Here is a 24,586-nt window from a genome sequence, read left to right as displayed (position 1 = left end):
CTCACTAAGCACTTCTATTCAAGCTTCAAACTCTCTCTTGCTCCAAACTCTCTTGCTCTCCCAATGGATGAAGTAAATAATGGGAGGGGAGAGGGTCTATTTATTTTCGTCCCCCTCCCCTTCCCTCTCTCTTCTCCCCCTTTCCCTCCCTTTCCCCCTCTCTCTACGCCACCATTGCCCTCCCTCTTGACCGCGTGGAACCCTCTTGACCGCGTGGACTTCCTTTCCCCCGGACGGGAGCGATTTTTTCAATGGGGGAGCAGTTGGGAGCAATCACTCCACCATTGAAAAAATCGTTTCAGAGCGACGGGAGCTAATTCGCTCCCGAAAAAACTAGGGAGAAATTTTTTTTTGTTGGGAGTGCGCTCCTGACCCACTCCCAAGTTGCTCCCGCCCAGAGCGCGAATTGGGAGTGGGATCATGAGGGGTGGGGAGTGCTTCCCCGTAACCCTGCTCCTACTTGAGAGGAAAAACCCGAACAAATTCTTCTTCTTATAGAGATTCTAGTTGATGAATACCAAGACCAAGACCCTTGACCTATTTGCCACTCCAAGACCAAGACACAAGTTCTTTGCTAAAAAGAGATCAGAAGGCTAAGCAAGACTGGAAGCAACGACAAGGGGATCAAAATCAAGAAGGAGGAGGAGGTGGATGATGCCCTAGCATCTGAGGGAAAGCAGGAGAAATGGAAGAAGGACCTCTCCAAGGTCAAATGCTTCCATTGTGGGGAGCTGGGTCATTATGCGACCCAGTGTCCAAGGAAGAGGAGCAAGGGAGAGGCCTTCGAGACCAAGGTTGCGCCAGCAAGGGTAGAGAAGGAAGTGGAGACAGACGATGACTGTGCCATGAGTGCACACACCACTTGAGCGGAAGTGGGGAGACATCGCGTTGTAGTCAGACAGACTACAGGCAATGAGGGGCAGGATCCTCGAGGTACCCAACCTCTTGGATTATACCTTGCTATAGGAGCCCTGAAGAGGAATAGCAGGAGTGGCGGATGTCGGTAGAGACGGATACGGATGGAGCGACAGAAGGAGCTAGAGTGCAGGATTCCTAGGACAGCGTGAAGCAGTAGTGTGAGAAGCACGAGAGTGTTGCACCAGTGCAAGATGGCACAGAGAGGTGTGCAACAGTGCGTGATGCACAAGTTGTTGCAGCAGCGCAGAGGACATAGAGGGAGCACTTGTCAGTGACAGAAGGAGCTTTAGCATCGAGAGTGTTTTTAGCCTGACGGAGATGTCAGAGTTGGGAGATTAGTTACTTACTTCTCAGTAACTGAGTTGCAGTGCAGTAGTTAGCAGTGGCAGTGCTATGGGCAGCACGATGCAGCATGATGAGAGGGGTTGTAGTGCAAATGCAGCAGTGGTAGTGGTGGGGCCATGGGCAACAACATGAATGCAGAGGGAGTTGCAGTATTGATGCAGCACTGGCAGTGACAGGGCCATGGGTAGTAGTACAGGATGCAACAGTGCAGATGATGGGCAGCAAGCCTAGCATCAGCACAGGGACTGATGCTGGATGATCAGGGTGATACTCAGTGAGGAGTATTGCTAGAGCACAGTCCTCGGAAAGGAGTGTTGATTTGGGGTAGCATCGGATGTGGTCTAGCCACGCAAATTGGTGGAGAGGCTAAAGCACATGAGCTCTCCAATACCCAGAAATAGTTTGGGCGGATTCTAAAAAGTTTGGGAGATATTAAAATAATTAATATTTTTAATGGAGTCCCTAAGTCTAAACATAGGGAAAATAAAATATTAATGTGAATTAATATAAAACTGTGTTAGAATGGTCCAAAAGTCATGGTCAAGTCAGATCTAATCTTAGTCATTGATTAGGGACTTAATCTCGGCCGTTGAGGGTCACTTGGAGAACACACCAAGAGATCAAGATTTCGATTTTCTGGGGCTGGGTTTGCTGAGAAAGTTGAGAGAGTGATCAGAGTTGCAGCTGAGGAGAAGTGAATACAGAAGCAGAGAGGTAGAGATAGCATTGGGAGGATCATCGCAGTAGCCAGAGAGAGGGACGCAAAACCAGTCAAGGGTTCACAACTTCACGTAGAGCCAACTTGGAGCTGTGCAGTGCCTCAAAGGGCTAGTGTGAGTGACGCAGAGTGCCAAAGGACTGACGCAGTGCCTCCAGAGGCTAACGCAGGCCAAGCCAGAGTGATGTTGGGCTAACGTTGGGCTAGAGAGAGCTGACGCAGTCCCTATAGGCTGACGCTGGGGTTTCATGGGGCAGATTGGAGCTGTGGAGCTGCTAGAGTGTTTATCCGAGATTTCAGCTGGAATATCTTCTTCAGAGCAGAGAGGTACTACTGTCGAGATTTTTCTCTATTAGGTGAGCCGGATTTGGCACCCAGCTGGAATATCTTCTTCAGAGCAGAGAGGTAGAGATAGCATTGGGAGGATCATCGCAGTAGCCAGAGAGAGGGACGCAAAACCAGTCAAGGGTTCACAACTTCACGTAGAGCCAACTTGGAGCTGTGCAGTGCCTCAAAGGGCTAGTGTGAGTGACGCAGAGTGCCAAAGGACTGACGCAGTGCCTCCAGAGGCTAACGCAGGCCAAGCCAGAGTGATGTTGGGCTAACGTTGGGCTAGAGAGAGCTGACGCAGTCCCTATAGGCTGACGCTGGGGTTTCATGGGGCAGATTGGAGCTGTGGAGCTGCTAGAGTGTTTATCCGAGATTTCAGCTGGAATATCTTCTTCAGAGCAGAGAGGTACTACTGTCGAGATTTTTCTCTATTAGGTGAGCCGGATTTGGCACCCAGATTGTATTCTGAAACTGCTTAATAAATCAAACCCTCAGAGAGTTGCACCGGTTTTCCTGAATTGGGTTTTTCTGGGGACGATGTCACTTGTGCGCTTGTTTTGTTTCCTTCAGTTGATGATCTGTAATGTGTTGAGCATGTACTTTTATTTATTTTCAGTATTTACATGGTAAATAACTTGTTAATTAATCAAAACAAGTAGGCAGGAATAAATCAGTGAAGTACATGGAGGGTTTTTAATGGATAGACTTAGAAATTCTAATAGACCACTCCAGGAAAACATGGATCTACTTCTTGAAGACGAAAGAGGAGGAATTCGACTGTTTCAGAGAATTTAAGGCTCTCGTGGAGAATGCGACAGGGATGAAGATCAAGGTGCTTTGCTTGGTGGAGAATATATTGATAAAGATTTCACATATTTTTGCGCGAAGCAAGGCATCAGAAGAGAATGAACAACTCCATATAATCCATAGCAAAATGGGGTAATGGAGCGGAAAAACAGAACCATAGTTGGGGCTACAAAATCTACATTGTGTGACTAAGATTTGCCAAGATTTTTATGGGCAAAGGCATGTAACACGACAATGTATATTCAGAACACGACTCCTCATAGAGCATTGGGGAAGAAAACACAAGGCATCTTCATAGAGAAGAAGCCAGAAGTTAGTCACTTCAGGATCTTTGGCAACGTTGCTTATTGCCATGTGCCAGATCAAAAGCGTACCAAATTGGATCAGATTGTAGAGAAGGGGTTTCTCGTTGGATGTAGCAAAACCCCATAGGCATATAGGATCTACATTCCTAGTAGTAGGAAGATTGTGGTGAGACGAGATGTGAAGTTCATGGAGGATCGAGCTTTCAGAATATCTCGTGAGATGCTTGTTGCACTCATTTTGTCAAAGTTCCGAGGAAGCAGATGTAGCATATTTTTCTTCAACGGATCGAGATCTTCAATCGTCAACACTATGATATTGTAAACCCATTCTGCAATTTTTTTATGTAAATGATGCTAATAAGACCATGAATGTATGTAACAACCTAGGTAACTTTATTATATTGGCGATAATTTCATCTTAGGAGGTTTTTCGTCTCACTAACTCATCTGTGTTTCCAAACACAAATGGTCGGCAAAGTTTTTCCCTCCAACCTCACCTCAAAGCTAGCGTGGAATTTGTCGTCAAAGTATTAGGTGAGTCTTAGTGTTTTAGTCGAGTCTTATGTAAAAGTGATTTGAGAACAATTTAAACTAATTAGCTAAATTATTTTATTACAAATCACTTGGTCTACTAGATCATATTGTGTCACAGAATTGGGTATATAATTTGAGTGTCTACACCGAACAGGTATTCCCCCTTTGAGGGTTGAATTGTAAAAAAAATCTTATGTAAAAAATATTCTAATGCATGGTCCCTCATACTTAGACACCACGGTTAAAATATTAGAGGGTGAAAAAAATAATTAATCCCCTCGTGTCAATTAATTAAATTTTCTGGCAAAATTAAATTAAAATCCTAAGCTGGAAATTTAATTAATTAGAGACAAATTAAAATGTCTTTGGAAAATTAAATTTTCTAAGCGGAAGATTCGTGGGTATCAAAAGAATTAATTTTTGGAGGTCTTTTATCAAGGGAATATTGGATATTTCAAGAAAATTTGCGCCCTTGAACCTTGGTGGTTAAGTCAAAGTCATTTTTTTGAGGAAATCAACTCAAAATAATTATTTTGAGCTAATGAAAATGGATTAATGAGAAATTCGAAAATTCCTCAAAAATACAAGTTCAACTAGTAAGATTAAAATATGATCAAGGATTTATCAACGGCCAAGATTTATTTTGGCAAGGATCAAGCCAACTAGCGGTTATTTTCCCCTTGGAGGATTTATCTATAAATTAGAGTCATTTGAGTCTTTAGCCATCTAGTTTCTAGCTAAGAAATTGCTACTGAAGCACTTGTGTGAATTATTATCCTGCTGGGAACTTTTATTTCTATCATAATAAAGACTTTGGGGTGCAATTCAAGGTGTTCCATGTTCATTGATTTGTGGTATATACTAACTACGAGCTTTCCTATGTTGTGTTGATAAATGGTAAGATTTGTTTTTCATTAGATGGAGATAAAATCATTCTATTGATAGTGTTGAGCTAATATTAGGTGATTTGATTCGCCATATGATTTAACAGATTTTCTTGAGATAAATACATAGTGTTTGCAGGTACTTCAGTCCCTGGTCTCCAAGTTCACAAACTGTGGGCAAGGATCAACTTTGCTTGGATCCTAAATATTTATGTGGTGGATTTTATCTTCATTGAGGCTATAGTGTGCACGGATTTCTAAAGTATTTTTAGCGATTTATCAAAGAAAATAGCCATTAAAAATTCTATTTCTAAAAATTATTTTTTAAAACCCTTGTGTATTTGTAAGATAATTTTGTAATTTATTTTTGTTAATTTGGGTTTTGGGTGTTTTATTTCCATTTTTGCAAGCGATGTCAAGAGAAGAAGCTGAAGTAGAGCTAAATCTACTCCTTTGAGGGTAAGATCTAGTCTCTAAAATTTTTGCAGGGCCAACGATTGGAAAAATTGTATCAAAATTCAGATCTGGAAGAGAACTTTTTTTTTTTGAAGCAAGGGTTTCACTTTTTAGGCCTATCTGGCCCATATCCAACCTTCCTAAGGCCAGCATCTCCATTCCCTTGGCCTGTGTTAGCCTTTTCAACCTATGCGTTATCCTTTAGGACCTCTAATGGGCCAGCGTCAGTCCTTTAGGAACTTGACCCTCCCTTTTATGCCCTGCATCAGTATTTTAAGGCCTTCCTAGCCCTGGCTGTGAGGCCTAGAGGACTCGACCTCCCTCTGCAACCCTCCTTCCTCAAGCTGTGGCCCTTGTGGGGCCCACAACGACCCTTTAGGCCTTTTTCCCTAGCTGTCCAACCCTCTAGGGTTTTCTCTCTCCTGTGTCAGCCTTTTCTTGGCCTCTTCCACCTTCCTCAACCCTTTCCTCAGCCTCTTAGCTTCCTTAGCCCTCAATGTTAGCCTTATTAGGTCTAGAGGTGGCCCTCCTTGACTCTAATTTGCCCTAATTTCATCTCTCATTTTTCTGGACTGAATACTTGGTGGTTTTGTAGGTTTTGGGCCTCAAAAGATCTATTTTTCAGGTGGCAACTTGATCCCAAAGTTTCAGCAAATTTTGACCAAGGGATCTTCAAGGCCTTGAGCTTAGGGTTTTCTCTCTAAACCCTAATTTTCTTGTATTATCGCTGTTGCAATTTCCAATTTATAATAGTGATGTCATAAGCCCTAAAATCACATTTAAATTGGTCAAAATAACTTAAAATTGCAAAATTTGAATTTTCCTAAATTTTGGCCACTTGGGCATCAAGGATTTAGCCTAGATCTAAAGTTTTGTTTGCTAGAATTTTCTGCATAAATCACTGAATCAGTTCTGAAATTTTCTGAATAACACACTCTAAAAGGCCTAAAAACTTGATTGTTCAATTTTGGTAATTTTTTCCAAGTTTTGGGTTAATTTTGGCATTGGTTCAAGCATTAATAGCTCGCTGTCCATGCACTTTCCTTACTATTGTAATTAACATCTGAGATCTGATATATCAGAGGAAAAATATATCTTAAGAGGGCTAATATATTTGATTCTTATTTGGTAGTTGGATTTCTCTTTATGTCATTGAGAAAGCATATACACTTTGAATTTGATATCTAAAGCTGATTTACTTGCTGCTATCATGAGTCTCTTACTGTTTTCATAGCCATTTGTTGTTCACAAAAGGATCATTGGAACATAAAGTGCATAAGTGTTTTCATAGTTCTATATTTTGTTGTTATTTATTCCTAGCATTTACATTGTGGAAGTGGCTAACATTGTGTTTGTCTTGTGAGTTTATGTGCTATAAGAATTCATAGGCTCACTCACTAAAAGAACTTAAATCATAAATCATAAGTCTTTTGGGCATATTGGTATCTTGTGAATCCGATTGAGTTTCTCTTAATAATTGGCATTGAGTAATAAGATCATACATAATCTTGTTTGGAAATATCTTTGGTAATTGTGATTGGCATCTTATAAATTTGTGGCTAATTGATAAGCAGATAAATTTCTCCAAGTTATTATCAAGAATTGGTTAAGCATCTTGTGGATTAGTCTATAGTTGAAGCTTGCACTTGTATCTTTAAACACTTATCTTGTTTAAGATTGTTATCTAATCATTGTTAAGTACTCTTGCTACAAGATAATTCACATTAAAGTACTTAAATAACATAAAATAATCTTAACTCAAGATAATTTCGCTAATAATCATTGCACAAACATCCTAGGACTTAGTTTTCATTAATAACTTACCTCCAAGCATAATCGTGGTTGATAGACTCCTAGGGAAACCCTTTTCCAAATAGCTTGAGAGATTCAACCCTTCTTAGTGGTTAACATAGTGACTTTGCAGTCGTCAGAGCCACAGTCTTTGCAGTGTCGAAGGCACTAGGTGGTTGGAACACAAGATGAGGTATCGTTAATCAGGCCACTACTTGCTTCTTATTGGCTTCCATCTCACAACCTACTCTAAAGACTGTTTCTCAAAACAATTAAGGGAGAGGTTCAACTTAGACTAGGCATTTAATCTAAAATTAACCAATATCCTTGCATCACACCTAGTTCTTAGGAGTTGCATCTCATATAGGTTAGTCTATCATATTAAGCAGCGGGTGTCCATTCGGTTACTTGGTCTAAATTTGTAATAAGCAAGAATTGTGACTCCATAAGGCACTAGTCTCATCTCTAAATCTAATTAAATCCTTAAGTCTTGCTAATTTTAACCGAGTAGCTAGGCCACTCATCCGTGTTTCCGAAGCGAGTTGGTTCCCAACTCGTCTTCCTTGACCTCATTCCATAGGGACTACCCCCCATAGCCTGTTGTTGGGAGACAGCTAGAATGGAGTGGGTGAGGATTAGAGTGACAACCCTAGCCCTGAGCAGTTGTTGCAGTCCTTGTACAATCTGGGCGACAACAATGCCTACAGGTGATTAGAATAAGTCAGTAGAAGCTCCTTTGGTCCAGCAGCAGGGGCAGCCATAGGGGAAGCCAGTGGGACTGACAAGAGGACAGTCACAGGAATTGAGTATAGTGACTAGTACTAGTATTTCCTCAGGTGTAGGAGATCCGGGGAGTTCTTAGTAGATGAAGCAACAGAGGTTGGATGAGGAAGAGCTGGTTGAACCGCCCACCACTAGTGATCGAGCTAGCAAAGAGGTTCGTTAGACATTGAGAGATGCAGAGGAGTTTATTGGAACTCCTAGGACCAAGGTTACTTGGGAGCGGGAACAACATTTTCAGAAGCTTCCAGTTTGGGAGCGAATCCCGGAGCGTTTTATATATATATATATATATTATATTTTTTTATATTTTGATGCATATATGTCAACAAAAACATGTAGATGATGAATTAGACATTAAAAACATAAAAAACATAGATTGAATCATATAACAACAATCATCTAGAAGTTATAATCTTCATCAACCATGCCCACAAGTTAGTAGCATACAACATATTGAGTCTCATGAATTATGATTCATCAATCTTAAAGTTTCAAGCTTTCAAAATTCAATATATAACATTTATCATCATTGATCACCAAAGTTGTACTTGTAAGCTAAGTGTAACCATTACAACGAATAATATCTAACATGAAATGAAATGTTATAAAATGAAATGGAATGAAAAAACTTTCAACTTTCACGAAGCATCATATTCATAATTCATTACCAATGAGTTATAATTGCCAACTTCAAACTTCAAAGTTCAAACTTAAATTTTCATATATTGTTTACAAAAAGTATCATAATAAATATGAAAGAGTCAATAGTTATAAAAACTACTAGAAACTAGAAAAGATAAGTAAATCTATCATCTACATCTTCCTCTTGCCACCACGAATAATGTCTAATTTCTGAACAAGTCGTGGTGGTCTTCTAGGAGTCTCCTCCTGCACAGTCTCACGACCAGAACTAGAAGGCGCATGCCCTCCACGTGAGGATGTACATGGAGGTGGCGATAGCAAAGGAGCAAGACTTGGAACTCGAGCACTGCTACTGGATGGTGGCGTTGGCATGGTTGTTGCTTCATCTTCCTCTCTCATAAGTTCTGCTTCCAAATTATCGTCCTCTGGGTGGCTGTCCCAAATTTTATATCCTGTAGCTACCTCTGTATCCATATGGGGTTTGACCCTAACCGCACCCCTAGGTGCAAGTTGGCCCAACCAAGTTGGAGAGTAGTATTTTGGCGAAAGGATATACGCCAAGGCATCTAGTGGAACATTAACTTTATTCCACTGTGTTCACACACAATTGTGAATAAGTGTATACAAGTTGGGATCATCTTTCTGAACAACATATTTTATTTGCCCCAACATGGTATCCATCTGCTCATCCACCTCCCCAATCACTGGTTTATTTGTATCTGCAAAACGAATCATGTGATAAATGGGCTTGGTGAATTCCAATATTTGCCTCACACGTGCCCAAAACTGACCATCAAGAGCGGTCTCCTCCACCTGTTCAAAACCTTGCCTATTAACTGCATTGTAGCCCTTTCCTTTAATATACCTGCCAGTGTGGACTTGATACCATGCTAGCCAATGACTCTTTTACCTTCAAAAGGTGCTTGAAGGTTGTTGAAGTGTCTAAGTTTATTAAGTTAGAAACCCTCCATGCACTTTATTTGATTTATTCCTACCTACTTGTTATTTTTCTTAACAAGTTATTTACAATGTAAACGCTGAAAATAAACACTAGTGCATGCTCAACATATTACAGATCAACAACTAAAAGAAACAGAAACAAACACAGCATATGACACCATTATTTTTGGACTAATGTCCCTAGAAAAACATAATGTGGGAAAACCGGTGCAGCTATCTAAGGGTTTTCTTATTAAGAAATATCAAAGTACAATCTGGGTGCCGAAACTAGCCTACCCAACAGAGAATTTCCTAGGCAGTAATACCTCGACAAATATTTTGGCTAAAATCCTGAATAATCCTTCCGACAGCTACTCAGCACAAATCTGCCCCAGAAACCCCAGTGTCAACCTCTCTTTGGACTACGTCAGCTCTTCTCTGCCTCACGCTAGCCCTGCATCACCCTGGATGGGTCTGCGTTAGCCCTGGGAGGCCTGTGTCATCCCTCTGGTGCTCTGCGTCAGCAACGCTGGCCTCTTTGAGGTTCTGCGTAGCTCCCGGCTACTTCTGCGTGGCCCTGAGTGAGCTCTGGCTGGCTCTGCGTCACTCTCCTTGGCTACTGCGCTGCTCTCCCAGCCCTATCTCTGCCTCTCTGTCTCTCTGTACTCAAATGTCCCTCAGCTGCATCTCCCGATCACTAATTCTATTTCTCTTAACAAGCCCCACTCTAGAGAATAGAATGACTGATCACTCTGGTGTGTTCTCCAAGTGACCCTCAAGTCCCCTCTTATACTTTTCTTGTTGACATATCAACGGTCGAGATTAAGTCCCTAATCGACAGCTAAGATTAGATCTAGCTTGATCCATGTCTTTTGGACCATTCTAACACAGTTTCATATTAATTCAGATTAATATTTTAATTTCCCGAAGTTTAGACTTAGGGACTCCATAAAAATAATAATTATTTTAATATCTCCTAAAATGCTTAGAATCTGCCCAAACCCTTTCTGGGTATTGGAGATCTCATGTGCCCGAACCTCTCCAACAAATTTCGTGGCTAGAGCACATCCGATGCTACCCCAAATCAACACTTCATCTTAGCAAGGACTGTGCTCTAGCAATACTCCTGACTGAGTATTACTCTGATCATCCGGCTTCGGTACCCGTGCTGATGCTAGACCTTCTTGCCCAACATCCTCTGCACTGTTGCATCCTATACTGCTGCCCATGACTCTGCCACTGCCACTGCCACTGCTACATCTGTACGACAGCTCCCTCTGCATCCGTGCTACTGTTGGTCCTTTCTCCCAGCACTACATCCACACCGCACCTCCTCTCATCATGTTGCATTGTGCTTCCCACTACTGCACTGCAACTCAGTTACTAAGAAGTAACTGATCTCCCAATCTGATCTCCCTATTGGGCTAGAGACACCCACTGATGTTGAAGCTCCCTCTGCTGCTGACAAGTGCTCCCTCTCTGGCCTCTGCGCTGCTGCAACAACTCTCTGCATCTCGCACCATTGCACACCTCTTTGTGCCATCATACACTAGTGCAACACACCTGTGCCTCTCGCACTGCTGCATCTTACTAGCCTCGCACTGTCTCAGGACTCCTGCACTGTAGCTCTCTCTGCCACTCCATCCGCATCCGTCTCTACCCACTCAGCCAGTCCTGCTACTCCTCTTCGGGGCTTCCGCAACAAGGTCTAATCCAAGAGGCTAGGTACCTCAAGGATCTTGCCCCTCATCGCCTTTAGTCCGCTTGACTATAGCTCGATGTCTCCCCACTTCCGCTCAAGTGGTGCGTGTGCACTCATGACATATCCATCGTCTGTGAAAACTTGCTTCTTTGCCCATGCTGGCGCTGCCTTAGTCTCGGAAGACTCTCCCTTACTCTTCTTCCTTGGACACTGGGTTGCATAATGACCTAGCTCCCCATAGTGGAAGCACTTGATCTTGGAGAGATCTTTCTTCTTCTGCTTCTCTTGCTTTGCCTCAGATGCTAGGGCCACATCTTCCTCCTCTTGCTTGACTTTGATCCCCTCGCTACTGCTACCCGTCTTCGACTGCCGTCTGATCTCTTCCTGGCGAAGAGCTGCCCACATCTCGTCCCAAGGTGGGAGAGTCTCTCTGCCCAGTATACTCTGGACAAATACCTCCCAGTCTTCTGAGACAACATTTAGGGTTGTCCTCACCATCAACTCCTGATCTAGTGTCGCCTCTATAGCAGTCAACTGATCTCGGATCTCATTTAGTCCTCCGAGGAAGGTGTCAATCGGTTCTCCCTTCTTCATCTGATACAACCTCAACTGATTCTCAAGCAGCATTCTTCTCTGCACAGAAGTATGCTGGTACAGCTTCTTGAGAGCCTCCCACATCTCAAATGTCGTTTCCTTCTCGGCTATGTGTGGTACTACATGATCCTTGACCCCGTCAAGGATAATGCTCTTGGCCCTTGCCATCACCTCCTCGTACTTGTCATTATCATTAGGGTCGACTGGGATAACTATTACCTTCAAGGCGAAGTTCTTGAAACGATTCCTGTCAAGTACAGATAAGATTCTGGCCTTCCAGATTGCGAAGTTTGATGCTCCGTCCAGTCTATCCTGGTCTCTTACTAAGTGTAGTGCCATGATGCTCCTCTACTTTCCTCCTGGAAGTTCTCTGTTCGACTGCTCTGAGTCTCTACTTCTCGTTTGGAAGTTCTCTTTTGGACTCCCTCTAAGTCCTGATTTCCCTCCTGGAAATCCTTCTTCTGCTGTCGAGATGCTCCCTACTCTGATCGTCTTGTGCAACCGCACCATTGATCTGGGTTCCTCGGCTAGAAACCCTCGGTAGCAACTCCTTTGGCCTTGCTCTGTCGGGTACAGTTCTGACTACAATACCTCACCAACTCCACTCTCCAATATTCCCACAGCCTTCTAAACCCCGGCGCCTTGAAGGTGAGATCTCCTAGGCTCCGCGCAATCCGGCCTCCTCAGCCAACTGCGTCAGCCTTCCCAACTACTGCTTGGCTCTACATGAGGCTCCCTTTGCCTCCTTAGCTTCTGCGCTGCCTCTTCTTGGCTCACCCTTGATGACATAGGCACTGCGTCACCCTTTCCTTGTTGCTGCTCTGCTAGAAACAACTTCTGTCACCTCGGGACAGTTGTTTTCTGTTGCTATTGCTCTACTCCGCTGATGTCCTTAGTCCTCCTGTGATCTGCAATCACGCTCTGATACCATGTTGAAGTTTCTAAGGTTGCTCCGTTAGAAACCCTCCATGCACTTTATCTGATTTATTCCTACCTACTTGTTATTTTTCTTAATAAGTTATTTACAATGTAAATACTGAAAATAAACACTAGTGCATGCTCAACATATTACAGATCAGCAACTAAAAGAAACATAAACAAACACATCATATGACACCATTATTTTTGGACTAATGTCCCCGGAAAAAACCCAATGTGGGAAAACCAGTGTAGCTATCTAAGGGGATTCTTATTAAGCAATATCAGAGTACAATCTGGGTGCCAGAACTGGCCTACCCAACAGAGAATTTCCTTGGCAGTAATACCTCTCTATTTCTGACAAATCTTCTCGCTGAAACCCCGGATAATCCTTCCGGCAGCTACTCAGCACAAATCTGCCCCAGAAACCCCAGTGTCAGCGTCTCTCTAGTTTGCGTCAGCCCCTCTCTACCTCATGTTGGCCCTGTGTCACCCCGGATGGGTCTGCGTCAGTGCTGGGAGGCCCTGCGTCAGCCCCCTGGCACTCTGCGTCCACAACACTGGCCTCTCTGAGGCTCTGCGTAGCTCCCGACTGCCTCTGCGTGAGCCTTGGCTGGCTCTGTGTCACTCTCCTTGGTTACTGCGCTTGCTCTCCCGGCACTATCTCTGCCTCTTTGTCTCTCTGTACTCAAATGCCCCTTAGCTGCATCTCCTGATCACTAATTCTATCTCTCTTAGCAAACCCCGCTCTAGAAAATAGAATGACTGATCACTCTGGTGTGTTCTCCAAGTGACCCTCAAGCCCCCTCTTATACTTTTCTCGTTGACATATCAACTGTCGAGATTAAGTCCCAAATCAATGTCTAAGATTAGATCTGGCTTGATCCATGTCTTTTAGACAATTCTAACACAGTTTCATATTAATTCACATTAATATTTTAATTTCCCCAAGTTTAGACTTAGGGACTCCATTAAAAATATTAATTATTTTAATATCTCCTGAACTGCTTAGAATCTGCCCAAACCCTTTCTGGGTATTGGAGATCTCATGTGCTCCAACCTAATCCACCAAATTTGTGGCTAGAGCACATCCGATGATACCCCAAATCAACAAAGGTGAGGTAATAGCTAGCAAATCTAGTCTTCGCAATCTTCAACAACTCCAATCTTGAGTGATTGTGGAAAAGGCCATGGGTATTGCTATGATTTGTAATAAATTTTATCATTTTTTTGTCTCTCTTGTACAAATCGCCAATCCATTTGTATTGTTGGTTTTTGTTCTTAATAATATCATGCATCAAAAGGTTCATTGTATGAACCAAACACCCAGACCAAAATATGTTGGGGTATTTATCCTCAATAATTGCTCCCATTGCCTTACAATTAGCAGCGTTATCATTGATGACTTGGCTGACATTGTATGGCTCAATACGTTCAATTGTTTCAAGTAATGGTTCTGCAATGTTGATGTCGGTCTTGAACTTGTTTGAGTAATCATATGTTGAAAGAAAGATGGCACCACTAACAGACACAACAAGAACACTTATCAATGGCTTGCCTTTTACATTTTTCCATCCATCAGATACAATGGACACCCCATGCTCAGTCCATGAATTTGTCATTCTACTCAAAGAATGTGATATTTTTGCTTTTTCATGATCAAGTCCAATGGTTCTAGCCTTGTCATACCCAGGGCTCTTGTATCCTTTAGGGGCATCATTTATGGTAGAAACCATTTCATGCCAATAAGGTGATTGAAGAACATTGAATGGTATCCCACATGCATAGAGAAACGGATAAACTTTTGAATCCACATCATTCCTACACCCTTCATCAAGGAAATCTGATATGGTTCTACGCCTTAAAGAGATGTTTGGTGACCCTGTGCCTCCATATCCACTGCCATAGGAGGATGCTGAAGGAGTTCTTTGTGCATGTGATTGTGAGCTTGGTTCAAAGAAACCCTTTGATCTTTTAGATTTGTATTGGGCTTTCTCCTCTGCCCTTATGTATTTGGCTCTCTCTGCTGCTGACACACCTATACAAGTTTTGATTCCTATTTGTTTATCTCCATCCCATGGCCTTTTCCCACAGAGGTGCTTTCTGGCATGGGCGTATGAACCTGTGTAATTATTGTTGCAATGGGGGCAGTGAAATTTAGTGGTTCCACCCCCTTTCCCTGCTTCAGGCCTAGTAACATATTTCAATATGTTGTTGTTATTATTATCAAAGCATGGGTTTCATGCTCTTTATTGATGGTCTTCTAGGTAAAAGCATGTTATTCATGCTTCTAGGGTTTGTTAGGTCTTATGATTTATTGTCATGAGTCAAAGGAGTCAACATCATGTTTATAAGACACTTTTAGGAAAAATATAATTGTAAACAGAATTATTTTGAGTCTAGAAAGCCTGGGAAACTCCAAAAGTACAAGTCAGCCAAAAGGAGGGAATTCAACCCCTTGAAAAGGCTTTATAAAGGAGTAGTTCGACCTCATTTGGCACTCACTCATCCACAAGTTCGATCTATCAAGAAAGAGTTCGATTTGTAGCTGGGAAGCAGGAAGAAGAAGAGCGAAAGTTCTAGGGTTTCTAGTGCTGTAGGAAAAGGCCGAAGTTGTAGGTTTGAGTTGAAGGAGGATGAAGTGCAGAACCTTGAAGCTGGAAGGAAGAATACCTTACTTTGACCTCGTTGACCTTAGGAAGAGCTGTCTTGCTATAGGAAGGTCTAAGGGGGAGGGTGGATTAGGGTTTCCATAGAAGCTGCAAGGCTGAAATTGCAGGATCAAAGTTGCAGTATTGAAGCTGGCAGGTCAAATGTAATGTTCCAAAGTAGGAAAAACAATGACATGCCAACAAATAACAATTTTTACCACAACAATTTCAAAACATTTAGAAAACGCCCATAACTATCAGAAATACGGAAGCAGTTGAGCCATTTTATTATAAACTTGTGCAAGAGTACAAAATATTGAAGGAATACACCTAGGCTTGCCTCAAAGGCAAGCGGAGCAAAGCCCAGGTGAATTAATGACAATTCGGAGCTACAATCAACTGACCAACTGCTGCATTGCGCAACCCCAACAATTCTGCACTGTCTGCTGCAAAGATATGGTTCAAAACCCCACCTTTGGTGCTCAGAAAATTATGCAAATTTATATCTAGGCTCCTCAGGAAAAACCCACAAAAATCTAGAAATTTTTTGGCCTGGTTTTGACCTTCCAAAGTCGACCCCCAAAAACCCAACGCTTTCCAATAACTGTTGAAGTACGCTGTCTGTCAAACCACCAACAAAATCCTCTCCAGACACTCCTTAAATGTAGCAATCAACTCCACCAATACTTCCCTTATTTCTCCCGACAAGTAATAGCCCCAATGGCTAAAACTCTATGTCCCATTTATGCCCAGTTTCTCTCTTCTGCACTGGCCATAGAGTCTGCAAAATCACTCTTGAATATTGCTGCCACTTCCAGCCCTCAAACTCACCCAATAGCCGACAAATCTATTGAGCCTTCTTCTCCTAATTTCTCCTGGGAATAGCCCTCCGGAAGAATGTTGCAATGGCCACACTAGATCCACTACTGTGCCCTCCGGAAATACGCACAGCTGGGGCAAAACTGAATACAAATGCTGGAAATCTCTCTACAACTCTCCTCTGGATGAACCTCTCTAGGGTGGCACTCAAAGTCCCCTAAAGAAAGGGTGAGTTCTTCGCTTGGAAAACTCCTGCTAAACAGTAAGTGACCCAGCGAAATAGCTCGAGCAACAAAATCAAATTCGATAAGCCAAAAATGCCAAATGAAGTGTGGTTCCTTCCTTTTATAACTTTCATGGAGCCTTTCTTCCCTCTCATGCATTTCAAATCATTGGCTTAGGGAGTGCGTATTTCTTATGTGGGTGGTCCCCACATATCATTAACAAAACAAAATAATATAAAATTAACTTGCCTCTAACTCCTAGATCTTCTATCAAAAAGCAAATTGGCCCTGTCTTCACCAAAATTGGCCCCCCAAAATGTAGAAATAAATCCTATTCCAAAATAATTTAGGAAGGGATATTACATCAAAGTTGTAATATTGAAGTTGGTTGGTGTAGAATCAGGAAAAGACTTGTTGGAGGGCTGACTTGGTACTTGGAGAAGGACTTAGTCTGGAGTTTGGGTCTTTGTGTCTCACTTTGAAGCAAATTCTATAAGAAGAGAAGAGTTTACCCGGTGTTCCCCTTGGAGGGGTTTTTCCCTAGCTGAGAGCCTAATTTTTGCGTCCTTTATTGTTACTGTTTTTTTCTTGATATTTGTTTGATGAAAAGATCTAACTAAAGAACTGAAGAAGATTAACAAAGTTCACAAGCAAATATTAAGGTTAAGGAAAATAAGATTTAATAGGCTGCCACTTTTCATTTTCCAACAATTGGGATGCTTGTTGTTGAGAAATCCTCTTTTCTATGACCTTGACATGTTTTATTGATACCCTATGACAACATCTTACACTTAGTTGGAGTCTCCTTTAGAGGTCCTAGTGGCTGCCATAAATTTCCTTTGACATCCTCTCAAATTCATCCTTGCTTTTGTCAATTTATCGGAGTCCTTGAGGCATCCCTAATTAAGAAATTTTAGAGGCCCAATATTCATTTCAATTTCCATTTATGATGTCTATTCTTTGTCCTCTTCTAATTCCTTATCTAGTCTTCCATGTTTGTTTGCTCATCTTAAATCTTTCTTGTCATCCTATCAGAGTCCTCCAAGGTAGCCATATTGAGTATTGGTGAGTGATGTTGGATCTTTTCCCTTTTTTTAATAATTGGCCACTATTTACCTACAATCTTATTGATATTCCTAGACAAATCTCCACAATGTAGCCATTCATGTCCCTTTATTCGAATCCCTTGGGTTCTTGCGTGTAGGTTTCCACAGTCAATCATCATATTGGATTAGTGTTTTTGAAGTAATACTGTGTGTTCTTCATGAAGAACATACAATATTACTCCAGAAACTTTGATCCCTTGGGTTCCTTTGATCATAAAACTCTAGCGCTTAGTGTCCCCTTCCGTTACAATTTTTTTGTTGTCCAAGGATTTTTTGATTTCTCTAAGCATGCCTTCGACCTATGTTCTGCTCCCAAATATTGCTTGGAATTCCTCTACTGGAAATCCTGAAGGTCCAATATCCCAAGAAATTCATGATGTCAATGTCTTTGTAATTCGGACATCCCATTTGATGTTAGAAGTTCATAGTCATGCTTTAAAGAAAATTATCAGATTTCTCTCCATTGGGGCTCTATCCAATGTTCTCAAGCTCATTGGATTTACTTTCCTATATGTCCATGCCTCGCTTTAGTGATGATCATGCTTGGAATCCCTCTATTGGAAATCATGAAGGTCTAATATTCCAAGAAATTCATGATGTCCATGTCTTGGTAATTCATATGTCACATTTGATGGTAGAAGTTCGTAGTCATGCTCTAAAGCAAATTATCTATGGCATTCTCTTCATTGGGTCCCTTTCCATTTGTTTTGAAGTTCATTGACTTTATTTTCCCAGATGTCTATGTCTAACTTGCCTTAATGATGATCCCTAGACTTGTCTCCTTGTGTTGTATTGCAAAATGAATTCCTGTTGGGATTGCTTTTCCTTTGCATTGGAGCTCTTCCATTGGCTTTCAAGTTTGTTAACTATACTTTCCCTGATACCTTTTTCCTATTTACTTGAATGATTATCTCAAGAACTGAATTCTTGTGTTAACTAGTTGTTCCTGCTGTGGTCACTTTTCTTTTCATTGGAGACCTTTCCATCAGTTTTCAAGTTCATCAACTTTGCTTTCCTCAATGCCTTTGCTCAATGTACTCCAATGATGATTCTAAGAATCGATGTCTTGTGTTAGCCAGTCATTTCCTTTAGGGTTGGTTTTTCTTTGTGTTTGATCTCTTTTCACTGGTTTTCAAGTTTTCTCAAATTTACTCTCCTCAATGTCTTTGCGCAGCTTCCTTCAATGGTAATCCATTGTCTTCTCGTTAATCATCTTTTGGGTTAATGCCTTCTTGGGTCTATCTTGTTTGAATTTTTATTTATCTTCCTTCCCATGAAGTTTTGAACATCTAACTCTGAGTGGATCTCTGCCTCTCTTTTGGGACTTACATCTAGCTTCACCCAATGTCTTTGACCCCTATTGTGTTGCATTGCAGGTTAGTTTTCCATTGGCCTCGTTTGGAGACTTCCGGCCTCATTAGAGCCCTATAGATTGCCATACCTACACATATGTAATACTAGAACAAAACAGAAGAAAATACCTTAACTTTGTTTTCTTTCCCTCTGGTCATTGTCTCCATGCTTGTCATGGTCTTCTCCTTGGATAGATTTTGATCCTTTGTCCAATCCTTCCCGTATCTTAGATTTCTTCAAGGATGCATTCTGTTTTCTTGATGCTTAGGTGCAGGAGTGTCATTTCGATCTCTGTCTTTCAGAATCTCAGATCTCTGGACAGCAGAGGAGGTGGCCTGCCTCATCCCATTGTCGTTATCAGGCTCCCCAGAATTAATTCGCAAGATCAAAAACAATATGCACAACACAACAAAAGTGCTAAGCCCATTCAAAATGACCCCTGGTGGCCAGCATATTGGATATGGGATGACACTAACACTATTGCAATCTAGTATTTTTTAACTAAATAAGCAAATGCACTACGGAGTCTAACATACTAACATATCATCTGTCCATTCCTCATTATAAGTAACATTAACCAAAGTTCTGAACCAAATGGAAACCCTAGGACATGGAGAAAAACCCACTCTCAAACAGTTTTCATTATCACAATCAGTACATGACGACCATCTATTCATCATCTATCCATCAAGAATTTTTCCACCCACATAGACTGTCATTGCCTTGGCATACCTCAACTTCTGTCACACATCCTTTTATACAATTTTGACTAGGTCGCTTAGACTGTTAGAGGTTGGTTACAATAAATGTCCTTACCTCTTGATTTACTCTTCGAAGTACATACGTTTTACAAAAACTTACAAATATTAATTGCAAGACATAATTTAAATTAATTAGCCAACTGAAAGGAAAAAAGCTCATAAAAAAGCTGTATACTAATTACATTCTCACTATTATATGTTTTGTATACCTCGCTGAAATCTTATCTGCTTTCTACAGCATTGGTTGTTTTGCTTGATAAATTTTGCTTCCCACGTGATTGGTTTTCTACATCATCAGTGTCCTCTACTGTTCTATTTCTTGGAACCTTTATACAAAGTTGATATCGGAGTATTAATAGCAAATCTGCATCTAATGTCCTCGTAACTGGGACAACAAAATATGCAAGAATATAATACTGGGATGACGGTGAGTTTAGTATTACTGGTGACTAATTCTATTTATTTCACCTTATGAGCAGGTCATTAATAGTTATGCAAGGAAACAGTGCAGATGTATCAAAGTACTCAATTTGTTCTTCTCCTGGACAGAGGGTCACTATTACTTTTGTTAAGGTGCAACCAAAGAAGGGGTCTACCATACCCACAGGCATGTCACGCCCTCCATCCCTGTCAAATTCACATTGGCCACAACCAGCAGCTCGACAGTCAAGTACAAATGCTTCAGCCACAGTTCCTAGAGGAGTGGGCCAGATGGCTACTAAGCACTATAATATAGTTCCCACATCTGGAGTATTACCTGTCCCTCCAGTCCGTACATCGCAAGTGAATCAACGTCTTCCTGCTCCAAGAATTCAGCCTCTGTTTGCAGGTCCACCAGGACCCCCAGGGGCTTATTCACCTATGGCTGTTATTCCTCAAGTGTGGTCAGCAGTTCCTAGGCCTGCACCAAGAATGCCTGGTTCTGGTACAGGAGTATTTCTCCCATGCAGTGGCTCAGGTAGTGGCTCAGGTCAGGTTGTATCTTTGCTCCAGCAACAGCAAGGAGTACTTGATATTTCCCCTGGGCTACCTATTAACGAACAGTCCTTTACTCTTCCTGCTTCCAAAGAGTCTGCTGCAACTTCATGTTCTACTTCAAGATTATCAAAGATGGCAGCAACGAGCCCATTAGCATTTGACAGTCTTGATATGGATTCCGAGAGATTAGATGCAATTCCATCTTCGCAATCTTTCCCTGCTAAGTTTGACTTTGCAGTTCCTAAAACTGCTCCTAATAAAGATATGGTACACAAAAGCCCAAAATCAGATTCTAATGCAAGTAAACTGACTAAGGGTGATCAATGGAATAGAGCCTCGAGTCAGTCAAAGAGAAGTGCAAATAAATTAAACTCAACAAGTGCTGGAGGAAGCAGTTAGATAAAACTCAGTTGACATGTGAACTTCATTCTTGTGTTCTTTGAGTTGTTACCATTTATTTTTTTCCTCATCTTGAGAAGATGAGCCATGAAAGTCTTCCTCTTCAGTTAGCCTTCTGGAATACAGAAGCTGGATTCGTCTTTGGAAAAAATGATTGATTGACCTCTAACAAAAAGAAGACTTTGTTCATTGAGGCAGTTAAAATCTTGCCCATCCATTCTCAATTCTTTGAAATTCTTAGTTGGAGCTATGTCTGGCAAAATCTTGCTGGAAAAAATAAAATTCATTTGTTTACTTTGGCATTTCATGGTAGATTTATCCCCAGGGAACTCAATTTTGAATCTACTGTTTTTCTTATTTGTTGAGCGGAGGCCGTGCAACTTTTCAAAAAGCTAACTTTTAGCAGGAAGAACGTACATGGAATGGTCAGTATGAAGTTAAATTGTGTCTTTTTCTGTAATTAAGCTCTGTATCATAGAGATTTTTCAATTATTGTACTGTTAGTGGGCCTTCTGTGGAGCAGGGAGAAACTTTGCGAAAGATCATTATCTAATAAAGCAAATGGAGGTATATTATTATGATTCCATGGGTGGGTAGTTTTCTGTAATATTTAGCATTTACGGTGTTTTAAACACTTATAATAATGCTCCCCCTTTTATTTAGGCCTTTCATGGAGGCTATCAATGAGCACTGACTTCCAGTGCATTTACTGCAGCTGGGTGCAGTATATGTGCCATTAGATCTGTGAGTTATGCAACACACAGATCTGATGGCACATATACTGCACTGACCTGCAGTAAATGTGACTTCAATTTGGTGCATAATATTTGCCTTTTCTAAAAGGGAGTACCCGCTATGCAAGCATCATTTACATCCATGGTTAGTTTCAGAACACAGTAGAACTCTGATAATGTGAATGAATATATAGATAGTCACTATTCACATCATCAGATGTTGATGGATGGCCCTTGCTTATGGCATCACCCATTAAATTTGTACTTCTATACAAGGAACATGATATGCACTTTAAGAATACTCTCTGCATTAACAATATGTTATCAAATTGAGAAACCCACTTTCTTTGAATACAAATTCCCCAACTATGGCTCTATTGAAGCCTCCAGATGCTAATATATCTACGTAGCTTCTTATAAATCTGTTTCTATCACATTCTTTATGCTAGTAAGCAGGTCAAGACAATTCTTCAATGTTTGTGTATCTGAAATTAAAATTTTAGGCAGCAGGTGAAATGCATATTTTTGAGAAATGATTCTCAATTAATATGAGAAGTGATTCTCAATTAATGTGTCGTCTGTGTTTATGGGGTCACTAGAGCTGTCGTCTACAAATGTGGGGAAGGGTCCTTTGGACTTCTCAAGTTTGAATTTTTTTTTTTTAATGAACATGTCTATGCCCATGGGTTTACTAGGGATGACATCCATTAATGTGGAGAAGCATCCTTCCAAGTCAAACTTGCTAATGTCCAGAAGCATCCTCCCAAGTCAGACTTACTAATGTCAAGAAGCATCCTCCCAACCCAGATTTACTGTGGATTAGTGGATGTCATCCCTAACAAACCCATGGGCATAGACTAATATTGATTAAGCATCATTTCTCAAAGACACTTTTCCACATTGGTGGATGATATCCCTAATAAACCCATAGGCATAGACTATATATATAATCAGAGAAAGCCTTGCTTGGGAAATCCAAGGTATGCTTCCCAAGATGACATTCTTGATAAACCCATCAGTGTAGACTATATATTGATTGAAATTTATTTATTATATATATATATATATATATATATCTATATATAAAGAGAGAGAGAGTTGGCAATGATAAATGATATTGTGATTACTATTGTTATTTGCTTAACCTAAAAACAAGTGGATGGTTTGTTTGCTACTTAAAAAAAATTACGATTTGTTTGCTACTAAAAAAATTTACCCATGTTTTCAAATAGTTTGTTCCTTGGAGCAACAAGGATGCTACAAGCTGGTATTGATGCAAGAGTGAGTGCACAATCTCAACTCCTTTCTCATAGAACTTAAAGCCCAATAGGATTTTTGTTGGAAGTTATTGTTCCACTTGGCTGATGGAGACTTCAACCATGAAACTTTGTTTTTCAAGGTTTTTGCCCATTTTAAAATGACCTAGATCATCAAATTTTTGATAGAATAGAGTGGATTATGTTAAAGTTTGGCCTCATCCAAAAAAATGGATTGATTGAAATGGTTGAGTTTGTCCACTTATTAATTCAGTTTATTACAACATGCCAATTAATCATTTAAAAGCCCCAAATCCATGTGAAACAATAATAATTCATTATTTTGAAATTGAATATATAAGATAAATAATAATAATGCTAATCAACACAATAATATAACATTAAAACTAGTATTAACTTATTTTATAGATGGGATTAATAAAGGGCAATGAGAAACCATATTTGTGGAAGTGTCAATTTTAATGTTTTACATCCCAAGTTGTTAGGTTATGGAAAATAACTCCTGAAGTTGATTTATTTGCATTAATGTAAACAAAAATATATAAAATGAAGAGGCGCGACCTTTGAGATTCATATTTTAAGGTTGCTTCCTATTCTAACTCTTAATTTTCCTTTATATACATATTTACAATTTGCTCACCCAATCCTTGAGGCTTAGGTTTCTAACTCTCCCCCTTAATCTGAATGACATTATTTTGAATCTTTCAAACTTTTCTCTTCCAAGTGCTGTGGTGAAGATGGTTACAATTTGCTCATTTGTGGAACAATGTCGTAAATGAATAGTCTTAACCTCGACATGATATCGAATCAAATGATACTTTCTATTGATATGTTTGGTTTGATCATGGAATTGGGATTCTTGGCCAATTTAATTGTAGAAGTATTATCAATAAGAAGGCGAGCAAAATTCACTTGTTCATCTTGCACGTTTTCAAGAATTTTCTTGAGCCGCACAATCTCCTTGGTTGGTTTTGTAGCTGCCACATATTCTGCATATGTTGTGGAATTTGCTGGAACCAACTATTTGTGTGACCTCTAGGAGATAACTCCTAACCTAAGACTCATAACATAGCTTGAATTAGACACCAATTTTATTTATCTCCATTAAAGTCTAAATCAAAATATCCAATCAAGATGAAGTCATCCACTTGTGAATATTTGAGTCCAAAGTCTTGAGTTCCTTTCAAGTACTTTAGAACTCTTTTTGTAGCAGGCCATCGTCCTTCACAACATTTTTTTGTGTAAATATGGAAGTGATTTCAATAGTAAATGAAATATTTGCTTTGGTAGTGGTGAGGTAGATAAGACTTTCCATAAATTGTTTATACTTAGTTGCATCCTCAAATTCATTTCCTTCTTTAGGTGTGAGTTTTAGATTTTGTTCCATTATAGTGGACAAAGGATTGTGTAAACCCATGAAAAACTTGTTCAACAATTCTCTAATGTTTCTTTTGAGAGAGGAATATATACTTTGGATATTGGATCACTAAAATGTCCAAATAGTAGTGAAGGTGTCCCAAATCTATCATCCCAAATCCTTTATTCAATTCTTTCTTTATGGATGTAATATAGTTTACATTGTTCCTTGTTATCAACATATCATTTACATATACCACTA

The 24,586-nt window shown here is 40.5% G+C and overlaps 1 protein-coding gene across 4 annotated transcripts in view; it reads left to right on the top strand.

The window, feature by feature from the left end:
• The window catches only part of LOC149250703 (uncharacterized), a 213,601-nt gene extending 192,287 nt beyond the window's left edge, over positions 1–21,314 (top strand). For all 4 annotated transcript variants that reach the window (XM_089459198.1, XM_089459199.1, XM_089459200.1 and 1 more), the window contains one exon: positions 20,060–21,314. In XM_089459198.1, coding sequence (XP_089315324.1) covers positions 20,060–20,957 — 898 coding nt within the window. In that variant the 3' untranslated portion in view covers positions 20,958–21,314. The remainder of the gene's footprint in view (positions 1–20,059) is intronic.
• The last annotated feature ends 3,272 nt before the right edge of the window (positions 21,315–24,586 follow it).

This window comes from Pinus tabuliformis, chromosome 7, assembly GCF_031772625.1.
Source record: "Pinus tabuliformis cultivar Carrire ecotype Pingquan chromosome 7, CPIR1, whole genome shotgun sequence".
NCBI lineage: Eukaryota > Viridiplantae > Streptophyta > Pinopsida > Pinales > Pinaceae > Pinus > Pinus tabuliformis.
This window is presented reverse-complemented; position numbering and strand designations above follow the sequence as displayed.